The 23,603-nt window shown below is 48.2% G+C and overlaps 1 protein-coding gene across 1 annotated transcript; it reads right to left on the bottom strand.

Moving 5' to 3' along the window:
• Positions 1-1,684: 1,684 nt before the first annotated feature.
• TUBGCP2 (tubulin gamma complex associated protein 2) lies at positions 1,685-23,424 on the bottom strand. The gene is made up of 18 exons (XM_053949387.1): positions 23,366-23,424; positions 21,950-22,209; positions 21,095-21,223; positions 20,611-20,787; positions 17,534-17,693; positions 16,955-17,162; positions 16,155-16,354; positions 15,476-15,665; positions 14,810-14,955; positions 14,048-14,228; positions 13,182-13,362; positions 12,813-12,985; positions 11,649-11,777; positions 11,083-11,203; positions 8,481-8,624; positions 7,078-7,206; positions 6,187-6,350; positions 1,685-1,969 (listed from the first exon to the last, which is right to left on the bottom strand). Exons 2-18 carry the CDS (start codon positions 22,097-22,099, stop codon positions 1,864-1,866), a joined length of 2,688 nt encoding a protein of 895 aa, XP_053805362.1. The 5' UTR covers positions 22,100-22,209; positions 23,366-23,424; the 3' UTR covers positions 1,685-1,863.
• Between the last annotated feature and the right edge of the window lie 179 nt (positions 23,425-23,603).

Here is a 23,603-nt window from a genome sequence, read left to right as displayed (position 1 = left end):
CCGCCCACGGCGGGGGAACGGCGGCGCCGTGCGGGGCACCGGGCGCTGGCGGGGCACGGGCTACCGGGGCGGGCCGCGGGGCATTGGGGCTGCCCACTGGGAACGGGGAGGGGGCCCCGGGTACCGGGGACCGGCCAGGGGACATCACGGGCGTCCGTGGGGAGCTGGGGAGAGGCCACGGGGCACTGGGGGCAGGCGGTGGCGATTCGAGGAGGGTCCGCGGCCAGCGGGGGGTGTCCGTAGGGAAATGGGATCTGCCCACGGGGAATTTGAGGGAGGGTGGTGTGGGCATCGCGGGGCTCCGTGAGGCCTTGGGGACTGACCGCGGGGCACTGGGGACTGTCCCCGGGCAATCACGGGGGTCCGTGGGGCACTGAGAAGGGTACACAGGGACACCTGGAGGGTCCATGGGGCATCAGGGAGGGAGCCCACGGGCCACTGGAGCGTGTCCGTGGGCCACTGGGGGAATCGAGGCTGGTCCATGGGGCATCACGGGCGCCCGTGGGCCACTGGGGACTGTCCACGGCACATTTGAGCAGGGGTGGTGCGGGGCACTTGGAGGGTCCCTGGGGCATTGGGCAGGGGCCACGTGGCATCGGGGGAGGGTCCGTGGGGAGGAGCCACGGGACACTGAGAGGGTCCGCGGGGTATTGGGCAGGGGCCACGGGGCATCAGGGAAGGTCACCAGAGGGTGTCCGTGGGACACTGGGGACTGTCCACGTCCAGGAGTGCTCTGTGGGGTATCGTGGCTGGCTGTGAGGCTCTGGGGAGGGTCCATGGGGCACGGAGGGACTGATCAGTGGGGTAGTGGAGGCTGCCCACAGGGCATTGGGGTGGGGGGACGGTCCAGGTGGCAATGGGGACTGTGTGTATGGCCTTGGGGACATGAAGGTGGGGTCCCGGCCTGGTGGGACATGTCCTGCGGCTCTGCAGGGGCACTCAGGGCACTGGGGTGGCTGCACTGTCACAGGAAGCACTGGAGCTGCGATACCAGGGCAGATAAGCCGGGCACGTTTGTATTTCTTGGTGTTCCAGGCCAGGGCTAACCAGGAAATGGAAATGGACACAGGCACGTGGGTGTGAACGGATTTGGGATTAGTCATCGATGGGCGCTTGGGAGTTTGCAGTTGATTTAAAAAATGAACTCTCCATGACTTCTCGTGGGATTCAATGCTTGCTGGTGGTGCCCACCCTCTCCTGGGATCTCTCCTCCTCTGGCAAGCTGGAGGAGCAGCTGTAGGCCATGGAACACACAGAACCCGGCTCTTCCCTTCAGTGAGCTCTGGGAGGTCCCTGCAAAGGAGAAGCGAGGGAGAGGAAGGACAGGAGCACTCCATCCCATGCCCACAGCCCTCACACACGTCCCCAGGTTCCCACTCCTGCCTCCAAGGCCTCTGTGTCCCTGGCCTTGGTTACCCCTTGTTCCTGGGAGACATTTCTCTTCCTTCCTTTATGCACCTGCTCTCAAACTGCCTCAGGCAATATTCAGATTCCCTGGAACTCCTCTGCTGCGGGCTTGGCGTTGGAAAGGAACTAAAAGATCATCCCATGGCATGGGCAGGGACGCCTTCCACTATCCCAGTTTGCTCCAAGCCCTGTCCAACCTGGTCTTGGACACTTCCAGGGGTGGAGCATTCACAATAATTTGCACCCTGAGTTCTATTAACAGACAAAATAACCCTGATTGTTGTTGTTGCTGTTATTTAATTCATTTTACAACACACAAACACATCATTGTACAACACAGTAAAAAAAAAAAAACGCCAACAAAACCCCAAGACATTACAAACATCTCAGGAGAGTGAAGGCTCCCCTGTGTCTGGGCAGAGTGTGTTTGCAGCTTGTGGGGCGGGTGGGCTGAGGTCACTGGGCGGGCACGGCCAGGCGGGGCAGCAGCGGCGGGGCCTTTTGGCTGCGCTCAGCCGACATGTGCTCCAGGCGCTCCGTGTAGAACCCGTTGAAGTCCAACCTGAGGGACAAAACGCACCTGAGGCAGGGGAGGTGTGAGCAGGAGCCTCCCCCAGGACACCCACGGGGAGCCCTGTCCTTGCACGGGATGGCTGTGCTGTGCCACGGGTGTTGGTGACGCCTGCTCCGTGCCCATGCCGTGACAGCAGGCCTTTGACAGGAAAATGTATCAGGAATCCTTCCCAAATACATCGGGAAGGACCAAATGCTCACAGCTCTTCTGCAGACCACACACAGGTATCTTGTGTGGACAAGGGCTGCTCAGTGTCTGCACCTTCCCAGCCACTCCCCAGCACTGCTGAAACCCCAGAATTCACCAGCACTGAACTCTGGCACTGACTCCCACACAAAATCCACACAGCACCACAAAATGCTGAGGTTTCCATCCCCACCATCTCCTGGCTAACACCAGGATGCTTCCCACGGATCCACAATTCACCAACACGAGCAACTGGTCAGAAGATGCTCAGCCACAAGTGACACTTGGAAAAGCCTCTCCAAAGCACTCAACACCAGGGATACTGCAATCTCATCTCCCTGATAATCCAGAGTGATGCCATCCAGCCCCAAGCCTGCTGTGACCTTCCCATGGCAGATCCCAGAGCACTCACAGCCTGTGCAGCTCATGCTCTCGTGTGTCCTGGATCACTGAGCAGGCAGTCAGTGCAGGCCCGTGAATCACACAAAAGTTACTCTCTCCCTTTCTCAAATTAGGCTGCTCCAGTACCAACTGAATGGGCACAATATTTGAGTTTCATGTTGCTTAACAACCTCACACAAATGGCAACATATTGTTCCTTGACATTTTTTGGTGCCTGCAGAAAACAGAGCCTTGACAGATGGAATTTATCTGTTGCTCTCTCCTGGTTGAAAAGCTTTACATTGCTTTTGTCCTCGAGGACTTGTACCAGGGAAACCTGACACTGAGGTGAGAGCACTGAGCAAGTTTGGATTCAAACACAAGGTCAGGACTCATTGCTTTGAGGACCTGCTCCATTTCTAAACCTGCTTCATTTCCAGCTCAGTGACTCGCAGATTTTGCTTGGCTTCCCTTTCAGCTGTTTTTAGTTTCAAGTGATCCCTGATAACCATTTCTTCAGAATTTGAGTGGTGCTTCCTCAGCATGTGCTTACATGGCAGCTTCTTGCTTTGTGGCTGGATTCAGTGGGGTTTGCACCACTTCATGTCCTGGTGACCTACTCTGAGCTCGGTTTCCTCCAAACTGGTAAAGGAAGGATGCCTGATAACCACACTGATTAAGATTTCTAAGAATGTGGCCTTAACTAATCCTGCTGACAAAGCTCTCTCCTTTTCACTCCTGGGATGTGTTGGAGTGACTGGAGAGTTCCTGCAGTTGCCAGCCCTCTGCCAGCACTCCCAAGGGAATGGCTGGAGCTGTGCTAGGGGAGGTTTAGGTTGGAGATCAGGGAAAGGTTCTTCCCCCAGAGGGTACTGGGCACCTTCCAGGTTCCCCAGGGAATGGGCATGGCCCCGAGGCTGCCAGAGCTCCAGGAGCATTTGGACACTGCTCCCAGGGTGGGATTGTTGGGGCGTCTGTGCAGGGACTGGATGTTCCTTGTTGGGTCCCTTCCACCTCAGGGTATTTTCTGATTGTAGTCTATGACACACCTGAGCAGGACTTGGGCACAGCAGAGGTCTGTCACCTGTGAGCTCTGAAGGAAACCCTCTGCATCTCCATCTCCTGTTGTTTGATGCCAAAATAAAATGCCTCAGTTACTCAGTACTACAAAATGAGTAAGTGTTAACCAGGAGCAAATAAATGATGAGCAAGTACCAGAACTGTGAATTTTGTTATTTATCTGACATCTTGATGATCCCTGTTGGAAAGCAGTCCCATAAAAGGGTTATAAATTAGAAGAAAAGAGTGGTATGTCTTATAAACTCTTCCTTATAAACTCGCTCAAATATGTTATTTCAGATGGCAACTGTCTCCATTCTGCTTCTCAGGTTCCTGTTGCCATAGAGCCCAGGCCTCGAGCCAAGAATCCCTCCAACCTGAATGGGAGCTAAATGTCACCTCTGGGCATTCATTGTGGGGCTGCCACCCTTTAAACCAGCCCTGAGCAGCCTATGGGATTGGAAAGGCAGGTCCCATGGGCTGTTTACATCCAGGATTTCTAAGGAAATGGGGACATCTGGGTTGACAGGAAAGGTCCCGCAGGTCCAATGTCTTGGTGAAAACTCAAGTGGTCCCAGAGACTGGGGGGGGGACTTGATAGTGATGACAGTCCTGGTGGCATAAGGACAGGAGCATGGGAATAAAGGGAGGGCAAAGCACCCAGGCCCTCCTCTGAGCCTCTGGGGGCAGCTGAGTTACTGTCCACAGCACAAACCATGGACAGAAGCACTGCATCAGCTGCATCATTACACTTCTCCTTTCCCCTGAAGCAGGAAGTGCTGGTTGCAAAACCCAACCTCTCTGTATTTGGAAGAACCAGCTGCAGAGGATTCACAGCTCAGGAGTCACCTGCTGGCCTCAGCTGACCCCCCCCCAAGTGGGGCTGTGACACTGATGGAGCACCTCCTGGCTGTGGCACCCTGGGCAGGATGCACAGCCAGGCTGTGGGGTGCAGCAGCAGCTTGTCCCACTGTCCCAGAACGTGTGTGACATTCACACCATGACAAGAGTAGGAAATTTGGCCTTGTGTTGGCCTGTCCCCTGTGCCCTGGGATCATGGAGTGAGTTGCCATCAAGATCTTCTGGATGGAGCACCATGAACAAGCCCCTCTGTTGGAACTTGCACTGGAGATGGTAAAATTGTTAAAAAAAGGATAAAGGAGGAGAGCTGGAGCACTGAGGAGCAGTAAATGCTCCTGCTTGGGTGATTCAACTCTTGTGGTCCCAATCCCTGAATCTAACCTGAGTCTGGTTGCTCCTGTGACACCCAGCAGTGATGGCAACCAGGGAACAGGAAAGCTTAATCCTGCCAGCCTTTCCTACAGATGGATCCTGCCTGTAACCTACAACAGCCTGATGATGATGAACTGCCATCTCCAGGCAGATGAAGGGTGACATAAATTGTCCAGAAGCCACACCAGCCTTTCCCAAAAGGTCCTGGTTAGTCCTGAAAGGAACAACAACCACAGCCACACAAACAGTTCTTTGGAGAAATTCCAAGATGAGGAGAAGACCTCTGACTCTGGTCACTTCAGAGATGGAGCCAACCAGAGTTCTTAGGGCTGTGGAGAAGGGGTCCTCACCAACATTCCCATTTCATGGACTCAGCCCCATCCACAGGGGCAGCTCTGGTGGCTGGAAGCTGCTCCCCTGACAGGGGATGGAAGCAGGAGAGCTCAGAATACCAAGCAGCCCTGGGGCACTGCCAGGGGCTTGTGTAAACCTGGACAAGTGGCTAGACAAGAAGTTCCCAGAAGAAAAGGACAATTGGAAGCACAGTCTCCTGTGGGAATATTTCACCTAAGAAGTGTTTGCAAAGTACCAGGAATCCTGACAGTCCTGTCAGATGCTGTCAGAAACAGCACCAGGAGAGGACAACAATCTCCTTAAAAAACATTTCCTCTCTCTCTGCTTTCAGGTGTAGCACCTCCCAACAGAGCTGAGAGGGTATCAGCCAACCATAAAATATATCCACTACAGATGGACAGGGAACAGAACTTCCAGGTTTTTTTTTTTTATTGAAAAAGCAACACAGTGGTTATAAACCCAGCAGCAAAACTTCCATCTGCTCTCTTTCTCCCTCCTCTATCCTGTGTACCTGACTTTTATGTATTTCTGAAGGAATTTTGATTTCCAAGAAGCTGCTTATTTAAATAAATGCAATATGGGAACTTAAAATAGACTCTTTATGATCAAAACTTTGTATGATTTTCTCATCTTGGAATACTTACCCTGTATTTGGAAATTGGTTTATTCACTGTCTCCACAGTGAGGCAATCCCCAGGAAAACGAACACTACACTTACAGTATTAATGGAGAAATTTCACACAATTCAAAGGAATGTGTTTTGGGGTTTTTCTAAAGCCTTGGGTTGAAATGCAAAGCAGAATGGTCTGAGTTGGAAGGGACCTCAAAGACCATCTCATTCCAACCCCCTGCCATGGGCAGGGACACCTTCCTCTAGCCCAGGCTGCTCAGAGCTCCTAAATATACACATTTCTCAGCTATAATGAACATTTCCTGAGCTGAATCTGGGACCCTTGGGAGGGGAAGTCACAGACAGAGAAGGCCTGGCTCACCTGTAGATGATGTTGAGCATGCTGTGCTCGCAGTCATTGGTACTGTACACGCTCAGTTTGTCCAGCAGGTCCAGCAGATGTGTGGAGAAATTGCTGTCAAACTTGTTGATGGTGGCTTCAAAGCCAGATGTGAGGTGCAGGCTGTCAGCATGCTCTGCTAAAAGCTGCAAAGACAGAATGGCCCCATGTGTTTGCTGATCTGCACTTGCCAAGGGGCTGCAATTATTCCCTCCATTCCCTAACCCGCTCAAAAATACTGCCATCAAACTTCACAGTTGCTCAGCCTCTGAAAGAAATCTTTTAAAGTCCTTGGTAGTTAAAAGCCCTGCTGTGCCCAGCCTGGGAGATGCCCAGAGTAGATCCCAGCTGAGTTATCCACAAATACATGCTGCCACTGCTCATTTTCAAGCAGGAGGAAAAGCCAGTAGGCAGAAAATGTGTGCTGCCTAAGAAAGGCTGTGACCTCTGGAGCTCTGTGACTGCAGTGGTGATGCAGTGTGTGCCAGAGGGGCTTCCAGAGGGACAGGAGGATCTGCTAACCACAAAGCAAATCCCCCTCTGTGCATCTAGACAGAGAAACATGGACAAGCCAGATCCCCCAGGTATGAAAGCCACGGACTGCAAAGAGCCCTGCTCACACTCTGGGAATGGTGAAGTGCTGGCATTTCAGAAAGCCTGGATGTGGCTCTGCCAGCTGAAAACACAAGTGAAAACTCAAAAACCAGTGCAGGGACTGGTGTGGGAGTCAGGGTCTTCAAAGCAGACTTTGTGAACACCAGCAGTGCTCCACATCGCCCACAATTCCATGAAGATTGTGCTTTTGGAGCCACACGTGGTCTAGAAACCAGGAAGGGCTATCTGCAAGTGGCCAGCCTGGCCAGAGTGTCCCACCTTGTTGGTCAGCTTTTTCTTGGCAGCCTCCTCAGCACGCTCCTCCTCAGTGGGAGGGCCCAGCATGGTGCCGTGCTCCAGGGTGAGCCTCTCCATCTCACTGTCCAGCTTCATGCTCTGGGTGAACCTCTGGCAAGGGGACAGTGTTGAGGACACGGTTACAGCCCGTTTCATCCATTGTGGCACAGCACGAGGCTCAGTTCTGCCCACCCCAACTCCCAGGAAAGCTAACTCTGAATGCAGCTTGCTTGTCTGAGGCTGGAAATGGGGCTGTGTATTCAATTGCCATCTGTTAGAGGTGGGGCAGGTATCTTCTGTTCATTGGGCAGTTTTCTTTATCTCTTCCACAACCAATTCCCCTCCAGGAGATCTCTTCTATTCATGGCCAGTGAGTGTCCCTGCATGGCTGATAAAATTCCATCATCCCATTGGGGGATGCTCCACTCAGACCGAGGAGCCAAGCATTCCTACCTGGATACAATCTGACTCTTGAAACACCACAGCAGCCTTTGCCTGCTGCATTCCCAGAGGAGCAGCTTTCTTCCCCACTGCATTCCCAGAGGAGCAGCTTTCTTCCCCACTGCATTCCCAGAGAAGCAGCTTTCTTCCCCACTGCATTCCCAGAGGAGCAGCTTTCTGCCCCACTGCATTCCCAGGGAACACCAGGCTCATCTACACCAGCCCTGGAGATTCAGAGAAAAACTCCCCCCTTGTCCAGGATCCCTGCTCCAGCAGAAGCACAGCTGGCACTACAGGAAGGCTGAGCCACCATGGAATGGGACTGCTGCCACCACCCTGACCCACAGGGTGCCAGGGCCTGTTCTGACTCTGGCAGTGTTTTGGGTTTTTTTTTGTTTGTTTGTTTGTTTTGGTTTGTTCTTGTACTATTGCATTTATATTTTTAATTTTCCTAGTAAAAAACTGATATTCCTATTCCCATATCTTTGCCTGAGAGCTCCTTAATTTCAAAATTATAATAATCCAGAGGGAGGAGGTTTACATTTTCCATTTCAAGGGAGGCTCCTGCCTTCCTTAGCAGACACCTGTCTTTCAAACCAAGACAATGCTGGTACACAGATCTCCCTAAACCCACTGGAAAGTGGGCTTTAGAAAAGCTGTGGGCTCCCTGATGCTGGCTGGAATGTGCCCATCACCTCACCCTCAAGAGAGGTCTCTACAGAGCACTACAACTTACACCTCAAGAGAGGGAATTTGGTCCATATAAACCCGAGCTCAACATGGAAAAAGGAGGATTTTGTGGAGTAAGAAGCCACAAAAACCACTTGGGAGAGCATGTGAGCTGTCAAGCCCTAAAGCTGCTGACAGAGGGAACAAGACAAGTCCACGTGGGGGTGGCAGAGGGATTCTCAGGGCTGGCAGTGACACGGGGAGGCTGTACACACCTGCATGCAGTTGGTGAACATGACACACACAGACATCAGCTTGGAGAAGATCTTGAGCAGCTCCGGGTTGGTGAGCATGCAGTCCTTCAGGCAGTTGTCCAGGAAGCTCGTGTGGTGGCTCAGGACATCGTCAATGTTGGATGCCTGTGACAGGACGGCCCAACAATGACAAAGCAACCCAGGGCTGCTGTGCTGCTCTGCCCCAAAGCTCCAGCCCAGCACCCTGCCTCTGACAGGGACCTCTCAGAGTGAGGAACTCCTCGTGGAGCTCCCAGAAACATCCCGAGATGGAGACCGCATCTTCATTGCTGCCTTCAACAGCCCCTCACAGGCTTTAAACCTTTGATTTGTCACATCACCTCCCCACAAATCATGCTTGCTTTGATCACCCAAGCCCTCCCCTGGAAAGGATGGAGTTATCTGCTTTATGAACTTGCATTTCCTTTGTTTTTAAACCTGTTTGTCAAGGCCATTCCCACCTTCACAGCCTCAGTAAAGTCAGCGAAAACAAGAGGAAAAGAGAAAAACAAATAAAAGAATCTTAAATGTCAATAATCTTATTATTAAAACATCCAGGCTGTTGAGAAATATGCTGTAGGAGCCAATAAGGAACTGGGACATGCAGTGTTGCGAGGGTTCTGTAAGATTTTTGTTCATCTCTGCTACTCCAACAGGCTGTTTCAGTCTTGAGTTTTAAATGATAGATTAAAACTCCCTCTCACCCTGCACAGATACAGGACGTGCTGAAGCTCAGAACACAAATCAAGCTTAGGAAAGAACCACAGGACTGAAATTGCCATGGCACCCACACTGCTCCAGCAGGACCAGTGCAGGAAACCCCTCTCACACTGTGGGGATTTTTGAAGGAATTTTGAATGAGTTAGAGATGGGATTTCTGAGTTTTTATATGGTGTGGTTTATTTCTCTTATTTTCTACATAGGCAGGAAGGGTGAGTTTAGCTCACATCTTTATTGCATGGTTTAGAAGGTTACAAGACCCCCAATTACAAGCCCTTTTAAGGATTTATTGACCAATAAAACACTGCTGACAAGGATATTTATGTTTTTGACACAATCCTTAAATATTTCGTCTTATGGACTCATGTTACAGTGTAAGCTTCCTCAGCCAATCCTGTTATGAGACACAAACCTACAGTGCTGCATTCTAAACTTCTTGTTTACTCTTGTAACTACTTTTATTTTTTCTGTATCTTATACTCTGAAACTCTAAACTTTCTTCCTTTTAACTTAACGTGTCTCTGCTTTAAACTATAAATTCACGTTCTTGCTTCTAGCACCTAAGTTTGGAAGCCTTTTCCAAGATCTCAGATCAAATCCTGTGTTTAATACTAAGCTTTAGTTTACAAGCCCAAAGTTCTGAGAATTCACTGCATTTTGGACTCCAACACCACATCCCTTTAAGCTGCAGAACAGGGATAAATGCATCTTTCTAATGCAATGAAGATGATGATGAAGTTGTATTGATGAAGACAGTGATGTTGTGAAGATGAAGATCCCAGCTACAATTTTAGGAAGAGAGCACCTTATCTTCAAGTGAATGCACAAGAGAGAAGTGTGACAAATAAAATGCACCACAAGGCACTACATGAGACCAGTGAGGATCATCCTTTTCCTCCCTAAAGTACAAATGAAAGGACAAAACAGGGACAGGATAACTTCAACAATGACCTCCTGCATGTAAAGTAAACTGAGTGATATATTTGCATACCTAAACTTGCAAGAAAATTAAGAAATAAGTACAATTCCCAGATTACCCAAGAGCTTGACATATGAACCCTTCTTATTCAGAAGTGCTTGCCAAGAACATGCAGAGACACTCTGCTAGACCTGCTCCCTCCTGTGAATTCTCCAGAAAAAAACATGACAGGGCATCAAAAAATGTTGGTTAGCTGACTCCAAAAAACTCCTCAGGGCACAGTAAGAAGTAAGGCAGGATCAGATGATGCTGAAGATCCACAAGGGCTGTCAGACAGCTGACAAGAGAGCTGATTGCAGGGGTGTTGGGTGGTTTGGTATCTTAGAGGAATGTTTTTTCAGGGTGTAAGAGGAAAAAATGCACATCCCAGAAGTGTCTGATCAAAGGGTGACCACCAGAGGGAATAATAATAATAATAATAATAATAATAATAATAATAATAATGGCCTCTTTAAAACCAAACTTTCCATGCATGCCAGTTCTTGGCAGTTTAATGGAAGGGAAAGCACAGGCTCTACTTCTAGGAGCACTGTAACTCAGACAAGGAATCAGCTGGAGATGCCTGGACTGGTTTATGATCTTTGCACTCTGCATCCACCTTCCTTTTCCACAGCTCTCTTTCTCCTGTGTATGGGAATGTTGAGCAGAACCTGCCTTTACATAACAGGGAGCAGAGTGTGAGCTGGGCACAGACAGGGGGATGCAGCACAGGAAAGGGATGTATGACTAATAAGCAGAAAGGTGGTGCAGAACAGCAGCACTCTGCAATGTGGCAGGAACAGCAGCTCCCAGATATTTAAAAGCCTCCAACAAAATCAACAGACAGCTGCAGCTACTGGAATTAGGCACTACATTTGTTAAGACTTCCATTCCAATTTCACTCACCAGCTTCAGGTTCTTCTCCAGAATGTGCCATGTTGGCTCCATCACTTCAAACATCATGTAATACTGGATATTCTGCACAAAATTCAGCATCCGCTGCCGCAGTGTGAAAGCACCAGCAAACCTAGGGGAGAAATCACACCCACACAGCTCAGAGCTAGCAAATGCCACAGAGAACTATCACCAGGCTTGCACAGCCAAGCAGAGAGCTAAATATTTCTGTCCTAGCAAATGCCTTGCTGCAGTGTGAGAGGGATTATAGTCACTGTAAACCATCTCTGATTATTTTCTCCATGGCTTTCCCTCAATTAGTAGAGTCAGAATTTTGAACCTGTCATAGGTTTAAATATTTGCTCATACAGAACTAAAATTTTTATATGAAATATTAAAGCAACTTTACAAACAACTATTGAGTGAAACCTAAAATGCTACAAATTGACATCTCTGAGCCTGTAAGACATTTGTAAGGATCTTTTTCACCTCAGTATTGTCTGAGCTATGTCATGAGGTATCTTATTAGCAAGAAGGAGACCCAAAACTGAAAACAAGCTAACAAAAAAAGGCTGTACCACTTAGCTGAATGCAGGGAGAATTGCTTGGCTGTCTTATTGCTGATCCAAACATTGCACAGCTGCCTTTCCACGTGCTTGCAGTAGAACATGTGTCTGAAAAGCATCTGGTACCTTGTCAGTGCTTTCCTGGAAAGAAAGGAGAAGCCCATCCAGATGAAGGCCTGCTCTGATTGACAGACCAAGCTGTGAAGGCTGAGGCTGCTCAGAGGTAAAGAGACTTTACACAATATGTTGCTCACGCCTCCAGACGCGCGCAGATCTGCGCTGAACCGAAGCAAGAGAGTCACATTTGCAACCACCCCAAAGAATTCTTCTCCAAGGAGACCCTCCTCCATATTTCCTGCCCTTGGGTACATCACCAGCCTCCCTAATTCCCTCGAGCTCCACGCAGGGGTCACTCACACGGGCTGGGAGGGAGGGTTCAGACACTGTGGTCACCACGTTAAGGCTGAGATGGTCACCCAAGAATTTGCCAGGATTTTAGAATTCACCCAAGAATTTAGCCAGATTTTCCAAAAAAGGGGAGGAAAAGCTGTAACCAAGCTCCAGGCAGCATTACCCCACCAGCAATGCACTGTCACAAGCAGATGGGGCTGCTTATTTATAGGTCTGGGACTGGATTCAGGTCTGTGCTCAGACACTTCGGCGTAGGTGTCTGCAGAGCTCCAGTCGATACAGTTCAGGAAACCTTACCAAATCCTATTTTCACTTCCATAGCTACCACCAGAGCTAACACACTCTGTTGGGAAGGAAGAGACAAAATTCCAAAAGCATCGCGTCGTTAGGAAAGTCTCACCGATTCAATGGAATTTTTAGAGGGGAAATTAAGGGAGGAGTTAATTGCTGGCATTCAGCAATTTGGAATCTGCTACTCTGTTCACTCAGTGCTGCTTGTCCCATTTGCTTCTGGCTCACATCAGTGTTTCTCCAGGGAAACAAGAAGCAAATTCCTGCAGGAAAATGAACCATTCGGTCCCTCACAACTCAGTTAAATGCAAAATAGCCTGTTAAGAGTAGCAACAGCCTGAATTCTTTGAGTCTGCAGTCAGAGATACCAGTGTTTTCTTCTGCTCTCCAGGTTTGAGGAATGTTTGATTCTTGCATGGAAAGCCTCTTGTGAGAGTACACGCCTGTTTTTCCCTCAGTGGACTGACACCTTACCTGTTTATGATGAGGGACAGAGGCCACTTCACAATGTAGTCAAAGGAAAAGGCCTCCAGGCCACTGAGGGTGAGCTCTGTGGGCTCTGCGCTGATGATGGCCTTCTCCTGCTTTGTTTCTATGGCCAACACCCTCAGGAGCTGCGTGATGAGGTCATGGGGCATCAAATCAATCTGTAAAGGAAGAGCAGGAAAAAAAATGAAGCCACAGGACACCCACAGCTGCTGTGGAACAACAGCAAGGTGCCCAAGGTCAGAGTCACTCTCCAGTCGTTGCACCAACCTAGGAAGCAGCAGGTTTTCACAGGCACACAGATCTCCCAGGCCTTCTGCTCAAAGTCAATTCTCTTCTGCTTCCACCCATTCTCACCTTTAAATCATCCTTGAAGGGATCAGTGTTGGCTGTGCTCATTCTCAGGGCTAATTCCAGCAGAGCCTCCAGCCTCGTCGTTATGATATCATCTACAGGCTTCTTAAGTTCCTCCTCTGTCAGATCCATGAAATGAACAAAAAAGTCCCCTTGATCCATTAGGAAATAGTGTTTTATAGATCTGCTCAAGAAAATGAAGGGACAATTGATGACTTTTCTTAAAGCCTAGGTTAATGCATACCAAACCTAAAGGAACAAATGCAATCAATTCAACGAGCCTGTGGGGTTTCATCACAAATGTTTCTCTTTCCGGAGAGCACACAGCCATAAATAACTAGTCTGTGCTGATTTTTAAAATCCAGCAGACTTTTGCTGTAACAGGACACATAAACTTTGAATTTCACCTGGCACCAGGGAGAGTTACCTGTGGTGGGCATGGATCCTGGAAGTAGTACTGAGGTGAGCCTGAGGATTAACCAATTGCCTGGCCAGAGATCACTCATGATCACTGCAGGCTTTGGAGCAAAAATAGGAGCACAGCCATAGCACAGTGTGCCTCCAGATTCCTGATCTGACTGGGCTAGACAAAGCCCTGACACAGTTTTGGCAACAGCCTCCCAAGGAAGTTGGACCAGAGACCCCCAGACATCTTTCCCACTCAACATTTCTATCATTTTAGACTTTTTATTTTTTTCTTCCCTCTTCAGGGAAAAAAAACTCAACTCTTATTTTTTAGGTCAACCTTTCTAAATGGAAATAGAGAGAACACCTTGGTAATATCCCAAGAGAACAGAGCTAACTTCAAAAATGTATGTCCCTTAGCAGAACCAATCTATTTATCATGCATTTAGTAAAATAAATCCAACCTTAGGTGAGCCACCAGCTCTTTCTCCTCCATCAGGAAGTCCAGAAGAACTTTGCTGGCATAGTTATATGCTTTTTCTATTTGTTCCACATAAGCTCTCTCCTTTAAAGTGTAGATGACCTCTTTGGCCACAGGGCAGGTGACATCTCGCCCACATTCCCGCACAACATTTAAATATTTCCCTGAAATGAAAAAGAAAGAATGTCCCATACTCATACCTGCTGTACAGCCAACAGGGAAACTTCCACACCATCCCCTTCAAGAGGAAGATATGCTGAGAAATGTCTACACTACGTTGTGCTGAAAGTTGGAAAGGATTTTCAAGAGATGATACAGAATTTTAAAACAGGCACCTGGTACTGCATTTAAGGAGATTTAGAAATGGTTTGGTTTCCCAGTGGTGACAAAACATCTCTGCAGGTGGCCTGAAACTCTTTTTTTTTAAGTCACTTTTGGAGGGCTTTGTACAAGGATAAGAGGTTGAATGCTTAAATTAACACTCAGATAGTCAAACCTCAGCTGCCCAGCTCCATCCAGCTAGAAAACCTACCCACAAAAAAGCAGTGGGACAGACAGCTCCCCTTGCTGCTGGGCTCCTGTGTTGTTTCATTTATAGGGTTTGGGGTTCTTTTTACATCTGACTCTTCTATTGCTCCCAATTCAACTGGACAACCCCATAAAGTGGCAAGGCACAGTGACATTTCCTTTCTCTTTACACAAGACCAGCTTGTCTCAAGGTTCATCTCACAGCAGAAGCACATACCTGTGCTTAGGATTTTGTCAGCCATTTTCTGCAAGAAGGAGGGAATCTGCTGTTGAACAACAGTGTATCTCTGATCCCAGTACTTGTCATTATAGTCCTCCTGAATCTTCTCCTTCTGCAGCTCGTGCTCCTCCACCATGAACTCACTGAACAGTTAAAGCAGATGTTTAGGGGCAGGAAGTGGTACAATGAGGATTACTTTTTTTGACCTGCAAACTGGTAAAGTGATCTATCAGAAATAAGGACACATCCAACCAAGAACTGAAATTTATCTGTTTGTGAAGCAAGAGGAAAAGCACTACGCAGTGTCTCTGATGATCTGCAATGAGAAACAGAATTTTACAGAATTCATAAACCAAGGCTAAACATTATCTGTTTGTCAGTGCAAGGGTGAGGAAACAGGCCTTTGACCACCTTCTCACCAGCAGAAAGGCATTAATTTCAGATATTTTACCTTCAGCTTTGCCCCCACCTTAGGATTCTGAAAACGTGGGAAATAGAAATGCTGCATAGAGTATCAAATACAGCAAAATGCTTCAAGTGACTCTATAAAAGCCAAAAAACTTCTAAGAGGGTTGTTTCAGGCCCCCAGGCGACACAGACTTGACAAAGCAGATCAGTATTTCTGAAGTTTTGCATTTAATTTCATTTTTTACTGTTCTTTACCTGTATGGATCATTAATGATGCCTCTATATATCCACTTTTCCAGGATTTCAAAGTAAGGCACGCTGGCTGCCTTGGTTAAATACAGGCACAGCTCCTGGGCCTGGCTGTCCCCTGTGTAATTGAAAGTCTTGTCATGGAGCAAGCTCAGGGTTGATCCTCCCATACACTCACCCTTATCCACAGAAGTAGCTGGAATTAAAAAAAACAAAAAAAACCAAAAAAACAGCAATATAAGACACTTACATCCTGAAAAGTCCTGAAACAAAACCCTAAATGGTCCCCAGATCGGACATGGCCCCCTGAGCTACCTGTGTAGCTGCAAGCAAGGGCTGGACTAGGAACTTCCAGGGATTATACCCACACAGAGCTGGAGAGGAGTCTGGAAAGGAGCCAGGGATATACCACTGTATCCAGTGGTGGATACAGCTGATGGGATGGGCAAGGGCTGTGAAGGCAAAAGGCACTGAGGTGCCTCCTGACATCTCCAAAGGCACATTCAGCCCTAGAACCTGAGTGCTTTTCTCTAGAAGAAGTGCAGTGCCCTTACAAGTACACTTCCCCTGGGCTTTCTTCTTTAATAAAGCAGAAAATCAAAATGAGACATGCCCTCCCTGCTTGGCTACCCTGCACAGTTCTCACAAGCTGTCCACGTGTAAGGACTGTATTTTGGAAATTTACCCAGCGAAGCCAGAATCTCCAGGGTCCTCATTGTGGGCTGGATGTAAAACCACAGCTTCTGCAGTGACAGAAGGCCCTGCCTCTGAAGATGCTCCAGCTGGGTAATTAATATCATGTACTCCTTGATTAGAGTCCGCATGGCTGCAGCCAGAGCATGATTTACCTGTCCATACTCAAAGGAAGATTTCTCCTCTATAAACCTGTAAAAAGCAAAATGAAAGCTCTTTCAGGGAATGCAACTTGTATAATTTTCAAGAACTTCTGCCTTCAGGACACTGTGCAGGCACACCAGTAGATGCCATGCTGGGAAGCACACCAGTCCCTCTCCCTTATTTCCCATCCCACACTTCCTAGAAGGGAATGCTGTGGGAAGATGTTTCCTCTCCATCCACAAGAGAACTAGAACCATTTGGAAAAGCACTGAGTAGAAAGTGAGAACCAGCACACAAAGGTTCTCTCAGTCCTGGATGCCCAGAGGAGAGCAAAAAGCAGGGAATAGGGAGAATTTCATAGCAGATTGGGAAGAGAAGCCAGAACAGACAGATATATCCTAACTGCATTTTACCTGAAGTTACCAAGGCCAAGACTGGAAAGAACAAAGCTGTGTGAACAAAAAAGTGAAGTGGCAGCACAGAGGAAAAACCCAGCAAAGGAAATGTAGCTAAAACTGACCTGAATAAATTGTCACTCATTTTATACCCCTCTAGCTTAAATTAAGCATGGAAGTTAAAAGCTGCACAATGGCAGACTCTCTATTGTCACAGGGGAGCCTCCTCCCCTGACAAAAACCAGCTCAGTACCTGGTGACAGCAGAGTAGCTGGCTGCCACAGGAAGAATCCTGGTCACCAACTCCTTGATGGACAAGTCCAGGTTTGGATCGAGTGAGAAGGCTCTGTTCTGCCTGCCCACGAGGGCCTGTGCTGTGATGTACCTTCCATCCACGCCAATCAGCACGTACAGCAAGTCCTCCACAATCATGGATTCCTGGGAGGCCAGTGGCAAAGTACCTGTTTCCAAAGAGGAGACAAAAAAAGGACACAATGTGCCATCATCCACCTGTTTCAGTCTTGTACCTTGCTTTCCTGAAGAACAGAATCCTTTGCTCATTTCTACCCAAATCCAGCATCCAACACCTGTGGCCAAGAGAACACCGGTCACAGCTCCTGCTGCTGATCCTTCCACCCAAAAGTGCCCAGTTACTTCCAACACCAACAACTTCCCCAACCTCCTAGCCACCAAAATATTCAAATATCCAGAAAACAGCACGTAGAAAAAAAGTGCCAAGACCAAGTTTTGCTGAGTGTGAACACCTGAACAGCATTTCTGAATGAGAACAAAACACTAGAAATTAATGCATTTTTCCCTGTGTTTCACATACCTATTGGTACTGTTGTGTCAGTGCTTAGACTGGTGCCAATTAAGAAATCCCCAATAAGTGCAGGTCTCTCATACACCCAGGACGGAAATACTGGAATGGGCTGACCAGAATTCTTCTTGTTCTGCTTATCCCGAAGGATTTTTCGTGTAAGCTCAAGAGGCTGTTGGAGAAGGAGAGGGAAAGAAAGGAAAAAAAAAAACCAGGAGACTTTCAGAAGTCCAAGAAATGTTTAATTTCAAGGAGAAATTGACTGCAAACCAACTGAAGGACTTGAGAACAGAAAGCAGAATAGCTGGTATTTCAGTAGCATGGTGTAGGGTTTAATTTCCCAGTGCCACCTAGTCTATTTTGCCCCACTGCTGCAAAAAATGCTTATATTTTTAAATATTTGACCTTTTTTCTGTGGAGGTACATCAAATAATGCCTTTCTGCATCTGTCCACAGTGGCCTGGGTGCTGGGGCACACCCAGGGAAGCAGAATGGGGACATGCACAACCAGAAGGCAGTGGCTGCTGGTTTGGAGAGAGCACCACATGAAAGCAGCAAACTCCTCCCAGAAGCACCAGCATGCTATTCTAGGGGCACTGAACACCTCTGAACTCAATGCCAAATGCAACCCAGACAAATCCACCCACAGAGAGCTGGAAAATGATGGAGTTTTTTGCTCTGAGTGGGAGTTGGCGAAGGAAGTGAGCTCTCGAAGACTGAAAGACTTTCCACCCCCAGCTCTGACACTAAAATAAATGGAGTGCAAGATCAATCATCAGCTGGGGAAGCTTGTGAGATGCACAACCTACGTGAACATTTGGAGCCCCAAGTGCACAAAGACAGGGCTGATGAAGGCCATTTCTGAAACTCCACAGATGTGTGTGTGAAAAGGGATATGCACAGGCTCATTTTACTTTCTTATTTACATCATGTGTGGGTGATCTGCTGAAAGGACCTCGATTTCCTCTGCTCCCCTAACAGAACTGGGACTTTCATGTTGAGAAATAGGAAGCATCAAGCAAGCTGCCAGCAATTCAAAGGATGGCTGAACCCCACATGAAACTGCAAACCTCAGTTGGTTGTATGAACATGTTCTGCTAGGGAGAAGGGCAGCCACCAGTAGGTCTTCCCAAAAGGCAGGCAGGAAAAATTTCTTCACTGAGAGAGTGGTTAATCACTGGAACAAGCTCCCCAGGGAAATGGTGGTGTCACCACCTCTAGAAGTGCTCAAAACATGAGCAGAAATGGCAGCTGGGGACATGGTTTAGTGGGCATGGTGATATTCAATCTGGGGCTGGACTTGATGACTCTCTGATTTTATTCTATAACAAGAGGCACTGTATTTGTTCTATATGTTTATTCTGTGTTTATTCTATAACAAGGGCACTTCTGTTGCAGTTCATCCATCTCTAGTGTGACTTTTTTAACTGGCAGAGGTCAAGAAAGTCAGTATTTTGTCTGTAAAGGACACATCCACCCGAAAGTGAACATTTAACTTTGCCCACCTCCATGAATCCTGGACCAAAACTGGTCTAAGCAATAACTCCAATGCCTGCATGATCCTTCTGTCAGTGCCAAGCAATCCCAGGGCAGATGGCACAGCGCTTGTGGCAAGGGTGACAAAGCACATGTCTCAGGGGCATGAATCACCTCTCTGCAACTCGAAATTTAGGTCACTGTCACTGCAGGCTTCAACAACAGCCTGGAGAAAACTCCCAGGGCTGAGAACACGGCCCTCAGGTGGCACCCCAACACCCTTGGCACAGGGTGGCACTTTGCCACTGTCATGCTTAGGAACCTGCAGCTGACATCTTGAGCAATGGCAGTGCCAACATCCATGGAGGGCGACGAAGGGCTCATCTCTGAGCTCCAAAAACACCTCCAGCTCCATCTGTGACCCTCACAGACAGAAGAACTGGGTCACAGGCTGAGCAGACCTAACACTTCCAAGGAATGCCCTCCAGTCCCAGCTCTTACTGACTCAACAGGCCTGAGCACCAGCCCATCAGGGCCTTTTAACACAGTTACAGCTCTTTAAGTCTGAAGAGACTGCAAATGGAGCAGCAGGGAAGCACAAATCTTGGCTTGTGATGGCATTTCAATCCCTCTGGCTGTGAATTGCACATCCCAGAGAACAGCAATTCCAGGTCTTTCCTCTTTTAGCAAGTTCACACATAAATCCTGGTAAGAAGATCAATTATGTCACTGGAAATTCATCTCCCCTTCATGATCTAAATCACCCACTTGACTCAGCTTGCCTGTGAAGGATCTGGATGAGTCAGGCCCAGTGTCTGTGCAGTATTTCAGTGGATGTGGGACAAGGCTGACAGGGTGAGGGGTTGGACCCTTTGTTTAGGATTTGAGTTCTCCTCCACCATCACATTCACGTAGAGCCCTTCAAGCCCAGACACCCAAAGCATGAGAGGTCCATCCCTCTTGCCATCGAAGGCCTGAGTGATCTGAGCCTTGTCCCCTGTTAGATTTTGCTGACCAGACATGAGAAAGCACTATGGACCTCTGAGCATCTTTTCCCCTTTCCTCTCCGTCCAAACAATTTTCCATACACTGTTGCCCCTCTGCCTTCTGCAGCCAAAATATCCTTATCTTGACCCCTGAGTTTTTCACCATATTTTTTTCTCTCCCTGTCCTGTTTGTCATGTCAAGCCACCTCAATACAATATTTGTATTTTATACACATAATGACAGGAAACAGAATTTGGGATTTTGCACTCTGACCTCACAACCTACTGCTGCTAATGAAATGTTTAACTGTTTGCTAAGCCTGTGTCTCCATCTGGTTTTCCTCTTCCTTTCTGTCTTTTCCATGATTTCCAGGTTGCTCCAAGCTCTGGCCTTGGACACTTCCAGGGATGGAACAGCCACAGCTGCTCTGGGCAGCCTGTGCAGGGTTCCTCACAGGGAAGAATTTAACTGTGAATTTAACCTTGAATAACCTCAAACAACATAACCTTAACTGACTGGAATAGAAAAAGGCCACTTTTACTAAGAACAGCACCAAGATTTAATATTGCCTGACTAACAGAAGGGAGATTTTTGTGCCCAGGGCTTGGGAAGGAAGGGCTTTGTACCTGCTGTGCACTGGAGTTGGCCGTGACGCTGCCCAGCTGCTTGCGCAGCTCCTCCAGCTCCTGCAGAGACATCTTGGACGTGGATGAGGGAATGGAAAAATTCGTGCTGCTGCTGGTGGCTGCATTTGCTGCGAGTTCTGCCCTTTCTTTAGCATTTTGTTGCAGGTAGTGGAGTGTCTGTACATAGACAAACGAAGAAAAGGTTTTGTGAATGCTGTGCAGTACAATCTAAAGCAAGAAACACATGACCATTCCCTGGCTGTGCTGAATCTAACCACAGATCTCTCTCTGTCCCAGTTCTCCACGTCTTAGTGAATTATATCAAGAGGAGCACAACTCTCAGTAGGGCTTTAATAACTCAGTGAAAGCTAGAACTTGTTATTTGTTGATTTCTACAGATTTCACTGAACTTCAATTCAAGCTGTGCTTGAAATCATTGCATTGTTGCTACTCTTCAACATCCAATTCTAAACAAGGAACCAACCTCTTTGTCTTCGGTGAGTTTGGACAGCAGGTAAACTAAAGAATCCAGATGTCTTGTGTTTTTAGACTTCAGCTCATCGTACTTCTTTAGAAAATCTTCAGGAGTTCGAGAAAACTCTGCTATTTTCACCTGTAAAACACCACGTTAATATTAAATGGAGTTACAATTAAAATGAAATGGAATTAGAGCAAACACGCAGCTCAGATTACAAAGATGCCAAGTTTCAGACAGAGTTAGAGACTTCCTAGCACTTAGAGCTTGACTGGTGGATTGCTTTTAAAAATGAAAACAAAAAGCAGCCTTACAGCCATAAAAGCTATATGAGTTACATAGCTATAGAAGTGTATGAGTCTGGTCATGAGCATCAGGCTTTTATCTCTAATATTTGGGTGATATTCAGAAGAAAAAAGTCACATGTTAGTCATATAATTGCATTTTATACGATTTTCATTTCAACACGGAATCAAGGAAAGGTTTGGGTAGGAAGGGAAGCTCAAGGTAATCTTGTTCCACCCCTGCCATGGGCAGGGACACCTTCCACTGTCCCAGGCTGCTCCAAGCCCTGTCCAGCCTGGCCTTGGACACTTCCAAGGATCCAGGGACACAGCTTCCCTGGGCACCCTCCCAGGGAACAACTCCTTCCCAGCATCCCACAAAACAACCTCCTTCTTTGAACTTTCCCACACCCCAGTCCCCTCAGTCCCTTCTCCCTCAAGCATTCCACCTTTTCCCACCCAGACCTCCCACTTCACAGCCAGAACCGCGACCCCAGATCCGACCGGAGATCTTTTTCCCTTTTTCCCTTGACGGACACTAACAGGACGAGCTGGCATCCCCAGAAGAACGGGGCAGGACCTTGGCACTGTGGGCAGAGACGTTGGTGGTGACGTAGGGCGTGCGGTTCTTCTGCAGCAGCTCGATGTAGACCTCGGCGCCCTCCCCGCCGTGCACCCGCAGCAGGCTCAGCAGCTCGTTCACGTCGTGGTGGATGCGGAACTCGCTCATGCTCCCGGCTCGGGCCACCAGCCCTGGGGACACGGCAGCCAGGTTATCCCACTGCTCCTGGGGAAAGCAGCCCCGCCAGGGAGATGCTTCTGCAACGTGGAGATGTTTGGCTGGGACAAAGGAGGAGGAAGCAAATCAAGCAGGGATACTTCTTGTATGGTTTGGGTTGAAAGGGACCCCAAAGCCCATCTCATTCTGATGCCTCAGGTTTTAGCCTTTCTATTTTTCAGATTCTGTGCTGCTTTAGTGTGGGGGTCTAGGCTTCATATTAAGGGTTGGTGAGTTCTCTTCACAGAGTAGGGAGACAAAACAATTCCTTCTCCAGCTGGGGACCAAGGACAAATGAGCCAAATCTCAGGCCCAAGACCACAAACAACATGGGCTGAAGAGAGAAAAACAAGGATGGGACTGCATGGGCTGGAGCTGGAATTGGACAATTAACTCCAATGTGCAAATGGAGCAGAACTGATCAAAGTGAGAGGCCCCGTGAGCGGTCGTGCATTTTGTGACCATTTTGGTTCATCTTGGGTGTAGCCCTGGCTGGGCTCCTGTGCTGCCCAATGTAGATCCATTGAGGCTTTTTTATAAATCCCTACTTTCTTCTTTAACTCCATCTAGTCTCTGTTCTAGCTCAGCCTTCACAAGGCATCAACGCAGCGGAGTAGAAGTCACACACACGTACAACACAAGGCACACTTTATTCAAGCCCAAGGTGCATCAATTGAGGCTTTTTAATAAATCCCTGCTTTATTCTTTAGCTCTGTCCAGCCTCTGTTCTAGGCCAGCCTTCTCAAGGCATCAGAGCCACCCCTGCCATGGGCAGGGACACCTTCCTCTGTCCCAGGCTGCTCCAAGCCCTGTCCAGCCTGGCTTTGGACACTGCCAGGGATCCAGGGGCAGCCACAGCTGCTCTGGGCTGCTGCAGCTGGGACAGCTCCAGCCAGGAAATCTAAGCCTGGGGGAGGATCTTAAGTTGGGGTTGGCCAGCAGAGGATTTTTTTCATTCAGAAGGAATGCTGGAAGCTATGCTTGGTGTCCTGACAAGTTGACCCCACTGTTGCTTCTGAAATCACCACAAAGCAGTCTTCCCCAAGTTTAGGGGTCCTCCTATTCCACTGCACACTTTACTAACTTCACTCAAACCCTACAGAATACCTACATAACAACTTTAATACTGACACAGAACCCTGAGATGAGCTCAGCAGGTCAGAGCCTGCTGCTAAAACCACCCAGGTTGTCGGGTCAATCCTGGAATGGGCCATTCACCTAAGAGCTGGACTTGATGATCCTTGTGGGTCCCTTCCAACTCAGAATATCCTGTGATTCTGTAAATAAGAAGTAAGACCCTGAGTCAGGAGACAAATAAGGAGCTTCATGTGACACCCTGCAGAGATTGTATCAAGCAGATACAATCCAGATCCACGTATCAAGCACAAGGACACACTTTTGTTTTGCCAAGATCATGGAATCACTTAGGCTGGAAGGGATCCCTGCAAGCCTTGGT

The sequence above is a fragment of the Vidua chalybeata genome, chromosome 8, assembly GCF_026979565.1.
Source record: "Vidua chalybeata isolate OUT-0048 chromosome 8, bVidCha1 merged haplotype, whole genome shotgun sequence".
Lineage (NCBI taxonomy): Eukaryota > Metazoa > Chordata > Aves > Passeriformes > Viduidae > Vidua > Vidua chalybeata.
The sequence above is the reverse complement of the archived record's forward strand: the minus strand, read 5'-3'. Positions and strand labels throughout refer to the sequence as shown.